Raw genomic sequence first — 18,428 nt, 5'->3', positions numbered from 1 at the left:
GTCTCTTTGCACTTCAGATATCTTAATTTTCTCCCCATTTAGAAAGTAGTCTATGCCTCTATTCTTCCTACCAAAGTGCATGACCTCACATGTTCCCATATTGTACTCTGTCACTTCTTTGCCAACTCTCCTAACCTGTCCAAGTCTTTCTGCAGCCTCCCCGCCTCCTCAATACTAACTGTCCCTTGACCTATGTTTGTATTGTCTGCAAACTTAGCCAGAATGCCCTCAGTTCTTTCATCTGGATCATTAATGTATAAAGTGAAAAGTTGTAGTCCCAACACTGAGCCTTGCGGTACACTACTTGTCACTGGCTGCCATCCTGAGAAGGACCCTTTTATCCCCACTCTCTGCTTTCTGCCAGACTGCCATGCTTCTATCCATACCAGCAGCTTGCCTCTAACACCATGGCCCTTTACCTTACTCAGTAGCCTCCTGTGCGACGCCTTGTCAAAGACCTTCTTGAAGTCCAGGTAGATAACATCCATCGGCTCTCCTTACTCGTTACTCCATTGCTCATTACTGCTTAAAATAGTTCTAGCAGATTTGTCAGGCATGACCTCTCCTTGATGAAACCATGCTGACTTTGCCCTAGTTTATCATACACTTCCAAGTATTCAGAAATCTCATCTTTCACAGTGGATTCCAGGATCTTACCCACGACCAAGTTTAGGCTAATCAGTCTGAAATTTATACATCTGTTGTCTTTCACTGTGTCTCACACCTGCACACACGCATCATGGGTGCTGAGGAAAATATAAGCATTACCGCAGTAAGGCGGTAGTGTGGGGTAAAAAAAATACAAACAGGGGACTATGTTCGGGCCCGGTGTCCCTGGAGAAGGAGCATGCGGTGTCTACCAACACTCTCGAGCTGTTCAGGGAGAGGTGGGTACCACAGGAAGTTGAGTGTCTTATTTTCCCCACGACTCTATTTTGATTTAATCCCTACCCCGCCCCCTTCACTTTTTTTTTACATTTAGGGTTCTGCTTGTCACTGGCCACTCGGGTGTTTCTTTTCTTCCTGGTGGTGGAATATGAATAAAGTTTTCTGCACTCGTTATTTCTTCACTGTGTCCTACACCTACACGCACATGAAATGGGCGCTGGGCTAAATAAGCACTGCCGCTGTTAGGCGTTAGTGTGGGGATTTATATTAAAAGAACAGAAAAAAAAACATACACAGAGGATCCTCAGTTCTGGTGACTGACACAGAGTTGGCTGGCCACTTTGCCAGTGTATTGTGGGGCAAAAGCAAGAAAAAAATAATAAATATATATAAACAGGGGACCCTTTTTGGTTTTCTTAAGGATCTTCTTTTCTGGTTTTGGTTGCACTTCAGCCCTATGCTCCTGATCTTTGGGCACCCAGTGCAGAGGGGAGAGGGCAGGTCAGAGGATCAGTGGGTCTGCTCCTGGGCCTGACCAGGCTGGCCATTAACAGGTCTAGGCAGCAGGCCGTGGAGGGGGTCATTACAGCTGACTCCCTTCCCCTCTTCTGTGGTTATGGTTGGGCCTGGGGGTATTGGGTGCTGGGTTAAGAATTCAGTGTTTTGCATTGTTGTATGCTGTTTTCGGCTACACTGAGTTGTGTAGACTGTTTTCTCCTGTGCCTGGGTGTGGGCGATGTGTGAAGTGTTTGAAATTGTCCACTGTGGGCTTTTGCCTGCTGTAAACTTTGCGCTTAGGCACTGAAACGGACTCTTTTATGGACTTTGATCATTGTGGTACCTTTTAAAAAGACAGTAACCTGTGTAAAAACTCCATGTTTTACGTAGCGTGTTTGTTCTGTGAGATTTAGGGCATCTTATGGTCGCATCCCTACTTCTCTTGTGAATTATAATTGTTGTTGTATTATGTATAGCTTTGATTAAGAAAAGTACAAACGGAGGATTTCAAATCTCCTCAGTCCAGGGGACTGACTCTGAGCTGGCTGGGCCACAGCCAGTGTACAGTGCACATGTAAATAAAGGGTGACTTGGTGATGGATACCGGCCTCTCTGCAGTTATTTCAGAGGGGAAACAACTCTTCCAATTCAATATTGAAGTGTTTATGGTTTACAGATCATTTTCAGAAATGCTGTGATTAAGATATGGAAGTGGCCTGGCAGTTAAACAGCTTTAAAAATGTGTGTGAAATTTTCAAGTCAGGAGAAGAACTTAAAGACATTTATCTTATTATTTAAACAAACTTGAAAAAATAACTACTTTGCGATGGCCCTGGATATAGCTAGAAATAATCGAATATGCTCTTGATCATTGCAATATACCCTGAAATGAATTTAGAGGTTAAATGTAATGTAATAACTGAAGCTGTGGGTCTTGTACAGTTGGATTAAGGTTGGTGGCTACATCTGGTATGGGCACAAAGTATTGGCATTACATTTAATATAATCAAAAATTCTGTATTCTAATATTTACACACAGTGAAAATGTATTTCTGATGCAACTTCACATTGCTCGAGTTCAAAATTGTTAAAGATAGATCGGTTTTATGTTTTAAATGGTACTCTCAGTTCCCACCAAGTCTTTTTCTATTTGGGGGCAGGGGAAGAAACAAATTTGAAGAATAGCTGAACATCCTGGTGGTGGAATGTTTGCATGCATGAGATGAGATTGCTTCTCAACTACAAAACTGAAAGCCTACAGCAAATATCACATCTATACATTGACTACAGATATGTAATTTGGCTGAAATCTAAAAATTTTCAAAAATAAAAAGGAAAGAGAAAGAGAGACTGGGGGTGTTGAATGTGACTAGAGATTGACAGGTTACATTACAAATAAGATATCCAACCATTTAAGCATGTTCATTAAACTATAACTGACCTTCCTGTGCGCTGCAGTTCAGGACCACTGTGTCCCACTTGTGGCTCAGGTTCAACATGGCAAGCATTACCGTTTGGGATGCCAGGCTGTTTCCGTTTCTCCTATTGTAGATAACAGAAGTATGAGTTAGACTGATAGCACAGTGAATCACTTCCACATCATGCCTGGTGACTATACATATGTAGATAATCAATGCAGGCACTCTCCACAGCTTCAAAGTGGTTGAACAGAATCTTGAACAGTCAAGGGTGGTATAGTGGTAACATTGGGTGATTTGGTAGCACCAGCAAACCAAAGGCTCAAGCTTATAATCAAGGGATCTGGTTTCAAATCCCACTAAAGTGGAATTCAAATTCAGTTATTAAAATATGAAATTGAAACATTGACTGGTATTTTCTATTTTTGAGTTAGTGATTGCGAGTGATGCTTCTTTCACCAACAATAAAATCTACCAAATCAAGTGCCAGTCAAGCACCTAAGTAGTCACTGAGGAGACCTCTCAGTGCATTACTTCCTGGGACAGCAACATCCCAGCCACCTGGAGGTGCCAGCAGCCACTGTCAGCAGCACTATCATTTCAGGGAGGCCAGAATGCTGACTGCAGTGTTATGTCTGATCCCTGGGTGAGAGTTCCCAGTTCATTATGATCCCTGGTAAGGAGAGATAAACTGGCAACCCTTCTTTATTCAAACCCTCCCTCGGTTGGTCACAAGATTCATTTTAAAACGATCCCTTCCCACACAGATAAATTTTCCCAGCCCAAATGTAGTTTCATTTTAAAAGGAGCCAATTTAACCAATATAAACAAAGAGTAAGCTTATTAGTTACTAAAATGCAAAATAAATTAATAATACATGACCCACATACCCACAGATTAGAAATGAGACAAGACTGAAAAGTTAAAAAAGAATACAAGTAGTTCTTCTATAATGCGATGGTTGTGTTCTTGTGCAACACAGCATTATAGAAAAATTGCGCTTTAGAAACAGTGTTTAAGGTGTTGACGATTTAATCACATTACAGCAAACACACATTTGAAAAGTTCACATTTTAGAAACATTGTACCCAATTCATCAATCACATTACAGTGAATTCACGTTAACGAATCTCGTTACAGCAGAATGATCTATAGATTAAACGGTTTTTTGTTTTGTGATGAATTAGTCGTGAAATGTTGCAGCTGTTAAGTTGGCTGTTTCTGGTAGCGCTGACTTTGGCAGCTGGACAGTCGTTTGGAGGTTCCTGGTTATGAAGCTGACCGAAAGGAGTTTATCCAATTTTCTTGAATTGTGAGGAAGAGTCATATCAAACTTGAAACATTCACTCTGTTTCTCTCTCCAGATCTTGCCACACCTGCCAGGTTTCTCAAGCATTTTCTGTTTTATTTCTTTTATATTGCCTGTCCTGCCTTGCTCTCAACAATCAGATCGACTTTATTTACTTCATCTGCACTTGAAAGAGTGTCAAGTGGAAATTCTAAACTGTGTCCCTATACATACAACTTTAAGACAGTGAAACCTGAACCACAAATTAGCACAATAACTTACAAGCTCTCTTGCACACAAGGACCATGTTCTTAACCCTCTTTCTTGTGCATTCCTGGAAGAATGAAATATAAACATAACTTTTGACCAGAGCTCCCTTTCTTTCAATTCATAATGCCCATAGTCTGGGACAAAACCTGCAGATGATCACACGTCAGTTTTTTTAATGGTAGCTTTTCTTTTGAAATGTTGTTGTTTGACATTCTCTTGACACTCTTCAGGTGCAACATTCTATGATTCCTCTTGGGACTCAGTGTCATCCACAAAAGGATTTTTGACAACCACTGAACTTACATCCTTGGCCATTTTTTGGTTTGTATGTCTTCCTTTTAAAAAATACCTGCCGTCCTTAAAATTTCAATACAGAGGAACCTTGATTATCCGAATGAGATGAGCGGGCACTATTTCATTCAGATAATCGATTATTTGGGTAATTGATTTTTCTTTAAACAAGGGAAGCCATACTGATCAAACGCTGTGCTCTACCAGAGAATTAGTTTAAATCTATAATTTTAATGAGTGTGTCATTTAAACAAACTAATCCTTGCAGTCTGCAAATTACAGGTTAAACTGAGAAGGACTCAGCATCATAAATACTGTATATCAAATCCCAGCATCAAACAAAGGTCCCGAACAGCTTCTACAATTGCAAGAGCATTTGTCAGTTTCCAGGAATTCAATCTCGCGATAGAAAGACAGAAACACTGCCTCGTGCATGCGTTTACGTTCGCGACCATTTTGGTTTTAATGAATGGCCCAGTAAAGTGACGGGAATACTCCGTACTGTAAAACACTTACTTTTGCAAAGGGCTGTGTAACAACCCTTACCTAAAAAATATCCAGTCGCTGATGCTTGAGCTGCTTGTGTTTCTTTGTTTTTGCCAGCGTTTTCACTGGTTTACAAAATTATGATGGGCATGGATAGGATAAATAGACAAAGTCATTTCCCTGGGGTCAGGGAGTCCAGAACTAGAGGGCATAGGTTTAAGGTGAGAGGGGAAAGATATAAAAGAGACCTAAGGGGCAACGTTTTCACGCAGAGAGTGGTACGTGTATGGAATGAGCTGCCAGAGGATGTGGTGGAGGCTGGTACAATTGCAACATTTAAGAGGCATTTGGATGGGTATATGAATAGGAAGGGTTTGGAGGGATATAGGCCGGGTGCTGGCAGGTGGGACTAGATTGGGTTGGGATATCTGATCGGCATGGACGGGTTGGACCGAAGGGTCTGTTTCCATGCTGTACATCTCTATGACTCTATGTTCTTCAGTACAGGTAAATCAAATACACTTACCTCTTTGATGTAACGTTTTTGTGGGATCTTGAAATCTTCTTTGGATAATCCGAAATTCGGATAATTGATATTTGGATAATCGAGGTTCCTCTGTATATGCTAAGTAATTTGGGGTTCTGATTCATTTTCGTGACACTTCCCCCCAAGTGATGAATGAAATGACAGCAATTTTGATTTCATTACAAAAGGAGGAATATGGCTCAATATAAATAACGATACATTCTCACAGACATTAATTCTCTCAGCCTTGATCAACATTATTTTCTCATTGTTGTGGTTCTGTTCGCCGAGCTGGGAATTTGTCTTGCAAACGTTTCGTCCCCTGTCTAGGTGACATCCTCAGTACTTGGGAGCCTCCTGTGAAGCGCTTCTGTGCTGTTTCCTCCGGCATTTATAGTGGCCTGTCTCTACCGCTTCCGGTTGTCAGTTCGAGCTGTCCACTGTAGTGGCCGGTATATTGGGTCCAGGTCGATGTGTTTGTTGACAGAGTCTGTGGATGAGTGCCATGCCTCTAGGAATTCCCTGGCTGTTCTCTGTTTGGCTTGCCCTATAATGGTAGTGTTGTCCCAGTCGAATTCATGTTGCTTGTCGTCTGTGTGTGTGGCTACTAAGGATAGCTGGTCCTTTGGGTTGCGGCATGTCCTCGTTCCGTTGTCTCTCCCTTAGGCATCTGTTGATCAAATTGCGAGGGTATCCGTTTTTGGCGAATACTTTGTATAGGTGTTCCTCTTCCTCTTTTTGTAGTTCTGGTGTGCTGCAGTGTGTTGTGACCCTTTTGAATAGTGTCCTGATGCAACTTTGTTTGTGTGTGTTGGGGTGGTTGCTTTCATAGTTTAGGACTTGGTCTGTGTGTGTGGCTTTCATGTATACCTTTGTGGTGAATTCTCCATTCGGTGTTCTCTGTACCATCACGTCTAGGAATGGGAGTTGGTTGTCCTTTTCTTCCTCTCGAGTGAATCGGATTCCTGTGAGTGTGGCGTTGATGATCTGGTGTGTGTTCTCTATTTCTGTGTTTTTAATTATTACAAAGGTGTCATCCACGTATCTGACCCAGAGTTTGGGTTGAAGTTGTGGTAAGACTGTTTGTTCTAACCTTTGCATTACTATGAGTCCAGAGATCGGTGAGCCCATGGGTGTTCCGTTGATTTGTTCATATATTTGGTTATTGAATGTGAAGTGGGTTGTGAGGCACAAGTCCAGTAGTTTAAGTATGCCGTCTTTGTTGATAGGTTCAACGTCCTGTTGTCTGTTATGTCTGTCCAGCAGGTTGGCTATTGTTTCTTTGGCTAGTGTTTTGTCGATGGAGGTGAACAGTGTCGTTACATCGAATGAGACCATAGTTTCTTCCTTGTCTATGTGTATATTTCTGATGATGTCCAAGAATTCCTGTGTTGATTGTATAGATTGTCTGGATCCGCTGATCAGGTGTTTCAGTTTCTGCTGTAGTTCTTTAGCCAGTTTGTGTGATGGTGTCCCTGGTAGTGATACTATGGGTCTGAGTGGGATGTCTGGTTTGTGCACTTTGGGTAGTCCATAGAATCTGGGGGTGTTGTTGCTTTCAGTTTATCTGTCCGTTTTTTTGTAGATTCCTCAATGACGGTCATCCTGGACAAAGCAGAGTACATGCAAAAAGCACAACAACTACTTGCAGATACCAACACCTACCAAAACAGGGAGTTTGACCCCACCCCACAGCTCACCAATAGGATAAACAACACACTGAGGAATCTACAAAAAAACGGACAGATAACCAGGTCTGACCTACAAAGAATGAAACCCCACATAGACAAGGAAGAAACTATGGTCTCATTCGATGTAACAGCACTGTTCACCTCCATCGACAAAACACTAGCCAAAGAAACAATAGCCAACTTGCTGGACAGACATAACAGACAACAGGACGTTGAACTTATCAACAAAGACGGCATACTTAAACTACTGGACTTGTGCCTCACAACCCACTTCGCATTCAATAACCAAATATACGAACAAATCAACGGAACACCCATGGGCTCACCGATCTCTGGACTCATAGCAGAAGCAGTAATGCAAAGGTTAGAACAAACAGTCTTACCACAACTTCAACCCAAACTCTGGGTCAGATACGTGGATGACACCTTTGTAATAATTAAAAACACAGAAATAGAGAACACACACCAGATCATCAACGCCACACTCACAGGAATCCGATTCACTAGAGAGGAAGAAAAGGACAACCAACTCCCATTCCTAGACGTGATGGTACAGAGAACACCGAACGGAGAATTCACCACAAAGGTATACAGGAAAGCCACACACACAGACCAAGTCCTAAACTATGAAAGCAACCACCCCAACACACACAAACGAAGTTGCATCAGGACACTATTCAAAAGGGCCACAACACACTGCAGCACACCAGAACTACAAAAAGAGGAAGAGGAACACCTATACAAAGTATTCGCCAAAAACGGATACCCTCGCAATTTGATCAACAGATGCCTAAGGGAGAGACAACGGAACGAGGACATGCCGCAACCCAAAGGACTAGCCACACTACCATATATCAGGAGCATTTCTGAACTGACAGCCAGACTACTGCGACCACTAGGACTCATAACAGCACACAAACCAACAGCCACGCTCAGACAACAACTCACCAGAACAAAGAACCCGATACCCAACATGAGCAAAACTAATGTAGTATACAAAATCCCATGCAAGGACTGCACAAAACACTACATAGGACAAACAGGAAGACAGTTAACGATCCGTATACACGAACACCAACTAGCCACGAAACGACACGACCAGCTATCCTTAGTAGCCACACACACAGACGACAAGCAACATGAATTCGACTGGGACAACACTACCATTATAGGGCAAGCCAAACAGAGAACAGCCAGGGAATTCCTAGAGGCATGGCACTCATCCACAGACTCTGTCAACAAACACATCGACCTAGACCCAATATACCGGCCACTACAGCGGACAGCTCGAACTGACAACCGGAAGCGGCAGAGACAGGCCACTATAAATGCCGGAGGAAACAGCACAGAAGCGCTTCACAGGAGGCTCCCAAGCACTGAGGATGTCACCTAGACAGGGGACGAAATGTTTGCAAGACAAATTCCCAGCTCGGCGAACAGAACCACAACAACGAGCACCCGAGCTACAAATCTTCTACCAAACTTTGAATTATTTTCTCAGTTCTAACTGGGTCTCTTCAAGTTCTAGTCAGGGTGTCCACAATGACATTTGATTTCCTGGCAATGTGATTAATTTTTAAGGTGATAAAATGGAGGAACAAAATCCAAACAGAATAACTTGGTGTTTTAGATCTTAAACATTTTCAAAAAAGTTAACGACTTGCGGTCAATAGAGACTGATCTCCCAGGACCCATTTTGGGCATAAATCTCAAAGTATCTGACAGTCAGTCATGAACCTAGGGTTTCCATCTCCACTGTGAAGTACAGTCTCTGATATTTGCAGTTTTCTGTAGAAGTACTTGATAAGCCTCTCTATTTCAGGTTCATCCTCCTGAAGGAGAACACCCTCTATCCTGATGTCACTTGCATCGATGGCTACCTTAAATACTTGTTTAAAGTTTGGAGCTGCAAGCACAGGCTAATTTGTTGAAATGGCACTGAGATTTTCAAAATCAGCTTGGCATTTCTTAGTTCATACTACTTTGCTATTTTTGTAATAGATCTGTCACCGGCATGACTACTCTCAGACCGGCTTTTGCCCGAAACGTCGATTTCGCTGCTCGTTGGATGCTGCCTGAACTGCTGTGCTCTTCCAGCACCACTAATCCAGTATTTGGTTTTCAGCATCTGCAGTCATTGTTTTTACCTTACTCTCAGACCATACAATATAAGAGCAGAATGAGGCCATTTGGCTCATTGAGTCTGCTTGCCATTTGATCATGGCTGATATATTTCTCAACACCATAACTCTTGATCCCCTTACCAATCAGAACCTATCTATATCTGTCTTAAATATACTCAATGACCTGGTCTCCATAACCTTCGGTGGCAATGAGTTCCACAGATTCACCACTCTCTGGCTGAAGAAATCCTTCTTCATATCAGTTCTAAAGAGTCATCCCTTTACTATGAAGCTATGCCCTTGGGTTCTAATCTCTCCTACTCGTGGAAACATCTTCATGTCCACTCTATCTAGGCTTTTCAGTATTCTGTATGTTTCAGTGAAATTCCCCTTTCATCCTTCTAAACTCTGTCAGGTACAGGACCAGAGTCCTCAAACGCTCCTCATATGATAAGCCCCTCATTCCCAGGATCTTTCTTGGAAACTTCCTCTGGACCTGACCAAGGCCAGCATATCCTCCTGAGGTGTGGGCCCAAAACTGCTCACAATATTCCCAATGTAGTCTATCCAGAGCCTTATACAGCCTCAGCAGTACATCCCTGTTCTTGTTTACTCACCCTCTTGAAATGAATTACATTACATTTGCCTTCCTAACTGCCAACTGAACCTGCATGTTAACTTTAAGAGAATCCTGAATTAGGACTCCCAAGTCCCTTTGTGCTTCAGATTTCTGAAGCCTTTTGCCATTTAGAAAATAGTCCACACCTCTGTTCTTAATACCAGAGTGCATAGCCTCACACTTTGCCACATTGTATTCCATCTGCTTCTTTTTTGCTGATTCTCTGAGCCTGCCTCAGACCTTCTGCAGCCTTCCTGCCTCCTCAAAACTACCTCTCCCACCAATTATCTTTGTGTCACCTGCAAACTTAGCAACAACGCCTTTAGTTTTTTCATCCAGATCATTAATATATAACGTGAATAGTTGTGGTCCCAACACTGACCCCTGTGGAACTGCACTAGGATTCAATGGCTGCCACCCTGAAAAAGACCCCTTTCTGTCCACACTCTGCCTTCTGTCAGCTAGCCAATTCTCTATCCATGTCAGTTCCTTGCTCCTAACACCATGGGCTCATATCCTATTAAGCAGCCTTTGTGCAGCCTTGTCAAAGGCCTTCTGGAAATCAAATAGGTACATCCACCTGTTCTCCTTTGTCTAACATGCTCGTTAGAACCTCAAAGAATTCTAACAGATTTGTCAGGTATGACCACCTCCCCCCCCAATGGGCTGTACCATAAACTGCTCCAACCTTTGGACAAATGTTTGGTAGAACCCGCATATACTTAAGAATCTTAAGATTTCCTGCTTGTTGTGGTAATGAGGAACTGTGCTGCTCCTTCTATCTTTGTGGCCCTGGGCTTATATGTAATCTTATATTTTAAAATTAATTCAAAGGTAAGTGTTTTCTCACTCCCTCTTCAATGGGTCAATTCTGCTCACTATATCCCACTGTTGTTATAGCACTGTGGTTATGAGCAAAATTTGCTAGTGCCATATATTGCCAGCAGAACCAATGTCTATGAATAGCTTCTTAAAGGATTTCAGTGATAGCAGGGGAAAAGGCATACCTGAGATGGAACATTTTTTGGTGGCTCAATTCGAATGGAAGGGTCCCATTCACCCGGGGGGAGAACAGTCACCTGATCAAGAAATTCATCAATCCCAGCAAGTAGGTCACTCCGATCCTTGGCTTTGTAAGCAACATCATGAAAAATCTGAAATGGAGGCAGAACAATGATTTTTCCCTTGGCCTTCTGAAGAAACAATATAACATGTGCCACTTTGCATTTTCCCACAGCCCTGTAAATGGCTTCTCTTCAGATAATAGTCCAATTCTCTTTTGAAAGTCACAACTTAATCTGCCTTCAATACACACTGAGGCAGTGCATTCCAGATCCTAACCACTCAATGTGTAACGGATTTTCCTTATGTTGCCATTGCTTCTTTCACTAATTACTTTATATCTGTTCTGTCAGGCTCTCATCATTCCATAATAGTTTCATGGTGGTAGTTAGACTGAAGATCCAAAGGTCCTAGGTTGACAAAACATGCAGGATGTTTCCATTTCAGTGTTTTGTTAGGGCTCTTGTGGCACAATGATAATATCTTTTTCTCTGGGCCAGGAGGCCTAGGTTTAATTCCCACCTGCTCAAGAGGTATGTAATAACATCTCTGAACAGGTTGATTAGAAAACATCAACTCTGTCCTGACCCTTTACGATTTGAAATAACTCTGTCAAATCTCTAAAATGTTCTATTCTTGAAGGAGAATAACCTCTGCAATCTTTATATATAGCTGAAGTTCATGATCCCTGTAACAAGTATGGACTATGCAAGAGTATAGGGAGGGTGAAGGAAATTTTAAGAATTACTCGAGTCATACAAAAAAATGATTACAGTTGTTCACTGAATTGAGAGCCAACATTTTCTGGATTATTGATAATTATGTTTTATGTGTTTCAATTGACCCCAATATCAAAAGAAAAATCACAGTGTGACAATAGTATGGCTTTAAGAGGTGTATTTTGTCCTGGTTCTTTTTTTGTGATGAAAGGTTCAGACAGAGGTACCAAGAGATCTGTTCCAAGCCAATAAAGTAAACAGCTTGTGAGGCCTTGTTGTTGGGATAGAAGCAGCCTGAATAGGTGTGTATTAGAGAATAAGACTACGAGTTTTAAACTGAAGCCATCTTTGTATATTGATCATTCACTTTTTTTTAAAGAGGGAGGTTAAAATGGTTATTTTCTCTTGGTTTTATTTTTGAAGAGAGGTCATAAGGCAGAGGCACAAAACAGTCTATCTGAACCACTAAAGTAAACAACATGTGAGGCCTTAGATCTTTTTTAAAAGAATTGGAAAAATGGAAACAGCCTGAATGGGTGTCGTCAGCTCTCACAGACCAGTGTTTCTAGTTTCTTTTAGCTGTAGCAATCAGAAGCTGTTTGAGTCTCAGAAGAGTTGGGAGCTTCATTGAATGATTCCTAGCTGCTACTTTCTCTGGAATTTCTCTTGATGTTTTTTACCTCTTGGATTGGAGAACTGCATGTAAGAATCCATGTCTGAGTTTACCTTTCTGCCAAGGGGTGTTGTTACAGGATGTTACTTGAAATGATGGTACAAAAGCTGGTATTCCATCACCAAGTCACCCTTGTGTACAGTACACTGGCTGTGTGGCCAGCCAGCACAGAGTCAGTCCCCTGAACTGAGGAATCTCCTAGTTACATTTTTTTTCTCTTTACCCCCACACTACTGCCTAACTGTGGTAGTGCTTATATCTTCCCCATCACCCAAGCTATGTGTGTGCAGGTGTGAGACACAGTGAAAAAATACAGGTATATAAATCTTTACCAGGAAAAAAGGAAACACCCAAGTGGCCAGTGACAAGCAGTGCCCTTCTCAGAGGGCAATGCTGTGTGATCAAACAGTGAAGGGGAGGGCAGGGATCAAATTAAAATAGAGTTGGAGGGGGAAATAATACACTCCACTCCCTGCGGTGCCCACCTCTCCCTGAACAACTCCAGGGTGTTGGTGGATACCGCATGCTCCTTCTCCATGGACACCCGGGCAATCTCCTGTTTATATTTTTTTTCTGTTTTTTTTGTGTGTGTGCAGGTGTGAGACACAGTGAGAGACACAAGGTGTACGAATCTTTATTCAATTTCCACCACCAGGAAGAAAGGAAACACCCGGGTGGCCAGTGACAAGCACTGCCCTTCACATCAAAGGGCAATGCTGTGTGATCAAACAGTGATGGGGAGGGCAGGGATTAAATCAAAATAGAGTTGGAGGGGGAAATAATGCATTCCACTCCCTGCGGCGCCCACGTCTCCCTGAAAATCTTGAGGGTGTTGGTGGATACTGCATGCTCCTTCTCCAGGGACACCCGGGCAATCTCCTGTTTATATTGGTCAGCCAGGGTTTGCCTGAATAGCCCAGGTTAACAATCCCAATCAAGGACCTCATAGTTAACAAGATCCAGCCAGTTCCAATCACTACATCTTTCCCCTCACATCCCTCCACTCCCTCATGTCCAGGGATGTCTCTTACAGTTTTTCTTAAGACATTTTTGCCCCACGTCCAGTTCCTGTGACTCGAACTCTGAGGTGGGTGGTGTTACCAGACCATAGTCTTGCAACCGGAGCTTCTCGGGAGAGTTTCCTCTTCTTCTTCTGGTGATAACAATATTGAGGCTACATCCATCTCAGACGCTTAAGTTTCCTTGACACTAGATGGAGGAGAAGAACCTGCAGTTTCTGACAAGCCTTTTGGCTGTTCTGAGGGGCTGGGTATGTTTTGCTCCTGCCCAATGTGTGAGGTAACAGCTTTCAGGTGATCCAAGTGTTTGTTCAGGACTGTATCACCTATCCAAGTTTGTAAGTCACGGGACTTGACCTTGCATCAACCTCAGCTCGTACCCATACAGGGTCAATTCCATGATTCTGGCATCACACTTTGACACCTGAATGAAATTGTCCCTCAGGCTTAGAGGAGGCATGCGACTGGCATCGGCATTCCCACTGCCGTTTCACCCTTCACCTCCCCATCATGTCTGCGAATATCCGAGTCTTCTCCTCATCAGCAACTCTGCTGGAGCTGTCCCTGTTGTTGTGTGTAGGGTGGTCGTTTATTTGAACAGGAACCGAGACAGTTTGGCATCGAGGGACACTGTGGGCTGTTTCTTTAAGCCTATCTGCAATGTTTGGACTGCTCTTTCTTTGAGACCATTGGACAATGGATGGTATGGAATTGTCCTTATGTACTGAATGATATTTGACTTTAGGAAATATTCAAATTCTCTGCTGGTAGATGACGTCCCATTGTCCGTGACCAATACCTCTGGGAGACTGTGTATCATGAACGATGTCCGCAGCTTCTCAATCGTCATCCCCGAGTTTGCTGAATGGACTTTCTGCATATCCAACCACTTTGAACGGGTGTCCGCAATGACCAGGAACATTGAGCCCACAAAAGGATCAGCTTTGTCAACATGCAGCTGAGTTCAGGGTTTACCCAGCCATTCCCACGCATGTGGGGGGGCCACTGATGGTAACTTTTGTCCTTGTTGGCACTCTGGGCACTGCCCCACCAATGCAGCTATGTCGGCATCCAATCCTGGCCCCAGACATAGCTTCTTGCTAGCATCTTCATTTTGGAAACCCCTGGATGATGTTGGTGGAGCTCAGCCAATTTCTGGTAGTGACCTTCACTCAGGACAATCACCCTTGCTGCCCACAGTAATATGTGATCTAGTCTTGCCTGGTCCAGAAAGGTTTCAATCCGGGTTGTGATGGCCCTTCTGTTTCCCCCATTACCATCAGCTGTTTTAGTTACACGAGGACAGGATCTTTGTGTCTGCAGTTAGATATTACCAATGGTCTCTGAGTTTATCACCAAAACTGACTCTTCTGGGGAGGGTACCACCAGTGGAATACCTGCCCGTGGGAGGCAGCTCAAGGCATCTGCATTAGCCACTTGGCTTCCTGGACGGTGTTCCAGTTTGTACTTTTACGTGCTGAGAATAAGGGCCCATTGCCGAATTCTCCCAGAGGTTACGGGCAGCACCGCCATGTCTTCCTTCAGCAGCCCTAGCAAGGGTTTGTAATCTGTCACTATGACAAATTCCTATCCATAAAGGTATTGGTGGAACTTCCTCACACCAAAGATGACTGCTAAACCTTCCTTCCCTATCTGGGCAAAGTTCTGTATCAGCCAAAGTCTGGGAAGCATATGCTATTGGGTGTTCCTCTCTGTTGGGCCACCAGTGAGCCAACACTACCCTGATACCAAACGGGGAGGCATCACATGTCAGCACCACCTCTCACTTTGGATTGTCATGGACCAACAGCTTAGATGACAATTGCTGCTTTTTCACATCCCTAAAGGCTACTTCTTGGCTACATGACCATTTCCAAGGCTGACCCTTTTTCAACAGGTGTAAGGGTGCCCAACTTACATCTGAATTTTCTGTAATAATTCATGAACTCAAGGAATGATCTAAGCTCTGGCACAGAAGTGGGAACTGGAGCTCCATTGATCGCCCTCACTTCATGCTCCAATGGGTGTAACTCAGTTTTGTCAATCCTGTAACCCAAGTAAGTCACTTGAGGCACCTGGAACACACATTTTTCCCTTCTAAGGTGCATAGTAGCCTGGGAGAAATGTTTAAGCAGTATGTCCAAGTGCTCTTTATTGATCTTCCCTGTTATTAGTACGTCATCCAGATAAACGGCAACCTGGGGTAGCCCTTGTAAAATGTTCTCCATGGTCCACTGGAAAAAGGGTGCAGGCTGATGATACCCTAAATGGCAGTCTTGTTTATTGATATAAATCCTTCTGGGTATTAATTGTAGCATACCTCTGGGACTCCTCATCCAGTTGCAATTGCAGGTAGAAATGGCTCACGTCAAGCTTACTGAGGGACACCACGCCCCCCGCCAACTTTGCGTACCAGTCCTCTATGTGAGGGATTGGGTATTTATCCAGCTGTGAGAAATGCTTTACCATTTGCTTAAAATCCCCACAAAGGGGGGGGCCAGGCTTCACCATCTGTCCAGTTGGTGCTGCCCATTCTGCAAACTGAACTGGTTTAATAATTCCTTCACCCTCCAGCCTCCTGATTTCCACCTCTACTTTTATACACAAGGCAAATGGCACCGGGAAGACCTTGCAAAATCTCAGAATTGCCTCCTGGTCAACATGTAAAATGGCTTTGGCCCCTTTGATAGTCCCAAACCCTTCCTGAAATACCCCTGGGTATTTCACTAGGTCTTCACTGAGGCAGCCATTTTCTGATCAAATAATGTTAGGCCAATCCAGGTGAATCTTTCTCACCCAATTCCACCCCAAATAGGCTTGGGCCCAAGCCTTTTACTACCATCAGTGGTAACTGCACCAACTGCTTCTCATAGGAGACTGGAACCAAAGGCATACCCTTAATCTGTAAAGGTTCCCAGTGTATGTTCTCAGTCTGGCTGAGGTCTTGTGCAAACTTAAGGGTTGGAGTCCCAAGTGAACCTTGTTAAAGACCGATTCGGCAACCACTGATACAGCTGTGTTGGTATCCACCTCCATGGGAACTGGGTGACCATTTAACCAAACATTCATTTTAATCGGTTCCGATATGGATGTCAGTAAGCAATTTAATTGTCCCAACCCACATGCAGGGTGATTTTCCAGGGTGTGCACTCTCCCTTCTTAAAATATTTTCAGGGGGGTCTGGTCTGGTCCATTACATTCTGAAGAGTCATTTCAGACTCAAAACATTAACTCTGTTTTTCTCTCTCCACAGATGCTGCCAGACCTGCTGAGTTTCTCCAGCATTTTCTGCATTTTTTGCAGATTTCCAGCATTTGCAGTACTTGCTTTTAACAAGTTGAGATAGATTGATATATTCAAAGTATGTGAAATTGAATTATATCACATTAATTCTGGCTGGTGGGCCAATACTCAATGAAGCATTTATTAGCTGGAGGTGTAATTTCTACCTTTCACCCTGGAGGAAATTCTGCCTCAAATGGCTGCCAGCCAATCTGACTGGCCAACTGCTCTGTAGTTCCAGCAGTGCCCTCATGATCAGTGGCCAGTGTTGAGACTAGAAGCAGTCCTGAAACAAGGATGGAAGTATGTATGGGGCAGGGATTGAAGGGGAGGTCTGGTGTGGTGAGGGAAGAGTGGAGAAGGGTGAAGAGGGTTCTGAGCAGGAACTTACTTCATCAGTCATTATAGTGGCCATAGACCTGCCAATCTCATGGTATTGTTGAGCTTTGCCAACCGGTCCCAGCAAAATGAAAAGAAATCTGCAAGAAAGAGAAACTTCATTATTACTTGTCAAGTTTAGCATTTCCGGGTAACCCAATGAGCACAAAAAATAATCACAAACTGCAATCATTGATGTATCAGTCACAAGTTTTAGATCATCAATGTGGAGTTCTTGGTCTCTCATAAAATTGAGGAATATGGGGAGTAGGCAGTCAAGTGTATGCAGAGCAGAATAATAGCCTTGATCATATTAAATTGTGGAGTAGGCATAATGGGTTGTGTGCTTAACTCCTGATTCATATTCTGACATTCTTTATTGTGCTTTCTACATAACAGGAAGTGAACATAAACAGAATATAAGTTTAAAATAAATGACAGACTGTAAGATTGCACAGTATATTTGGGACAGTTATTCAATATAGAAAATCTTTTACACTCAGTGTTCAACTGAATTGTCGATTGTCACTTACTTGTAAGGAAATTGAATATTGCTGTAAAGGGAGACATATTGTGAAGAGTGTACTAAAAGCTGCAGTAACAACCAACTTAAGATAATCAGTTGAGTTTGTAATGTTTACACAAGAAGTGACATATGCAGGAACCTGCTCCCTGCTAAGTAATGTGCTTAGGCCTTGCATCTTTTCATTTATCTGGGAGCTTGAGATCCTATACTTCCCCACTGTTTTGTTGATGGCAATGTCTCAGCCAGAACTGGCTTGCCACATAATCAATACCCTTTTCTTCTTTTTGTGGCCATTTGAAATTTGGCATTCTTGCATTTTGTCATCGACAATCACTCACTAACCAGTAAGATCGTCACTGAGGAAATTCTGTGTCACTGGTCAGGGTTCTGTGGGTCCTTATGTGGCTGATGAGCCAGCTTCTAGAACCACATCTCGCACCACACGTTTGGCAGGTGTTCTTGGGAGGTGGAATTGGTCCTCGGCCTTGAAATCACTGGCATTCCTTTCCCATACTTCCTCTTGCTGACAGGTGTTCTTGAAGAATTGTGCCTTTTCACACAGGAGCTTCCTTCAAGTTAGTTTCTTCTGAATGAAAGTTTCCCATGCATTAACATTCAAGTTTTATTTAGATTAGATTCCCTACAGTTTGGAAACAGGCCCTTCGGCCCAA

General features: G+C 43.1%; 1 protein-coding gene across 3 annotated transcripts in view; it reads right to left on the bottom strand.

Annotated features, from left to right (window-relative positions):
• Positions 1-18,428, bottom strand: part of LOC140471127 (electroneutral sodium bicarbonate exchanger 1-like) — a 767,860-nt gene that overhangs the window by 114,293 nt on the left and 635,139 nt on the right. For all 3 annotated transcript variants that reach the window (XM_072567015.1, XM_072567017.1, XM_072567016.1), the window contains exons 9-11: positions 17,245-17,332; positions 11,106-11,252; positions 2,828-2,928 (exon numbers count right to left, since the gene is read on the bottom strand). In XM_072567015.1, coding sequence (XP_072423116.1) covers positions 2,828-2,928; positions 11,106-11,252; positions 17,245-17,332 — 336 coding nt within the window. The remainder of the gene's footprint in view (positions 1-2,827; positions 2,929-11,105; positions 11,253-17,244; positions 17,333-18,428) is intronic.

The sequence above is a fragment of the Chiloscyllium punctatum genome, chromosome X (assembly GCF_047496795.1).
Source record: "Chiloscyllium punctatum isolate Juve2018m chromosome X, sChiPun1.3, whole genome shotgun sequence".
Lineage (NCBI taxonomy): Eukaryota > Metazoa > Chordata > Chondrichthyes > Orectolobiformes > Hemiscylliidae > Chiloscyllium > Chiloscyllium punctatum.
Note: the sequence above shows the minus strand (reverse complement) of the source record. Positions and strands in the feature narration are given on the sequence as shown.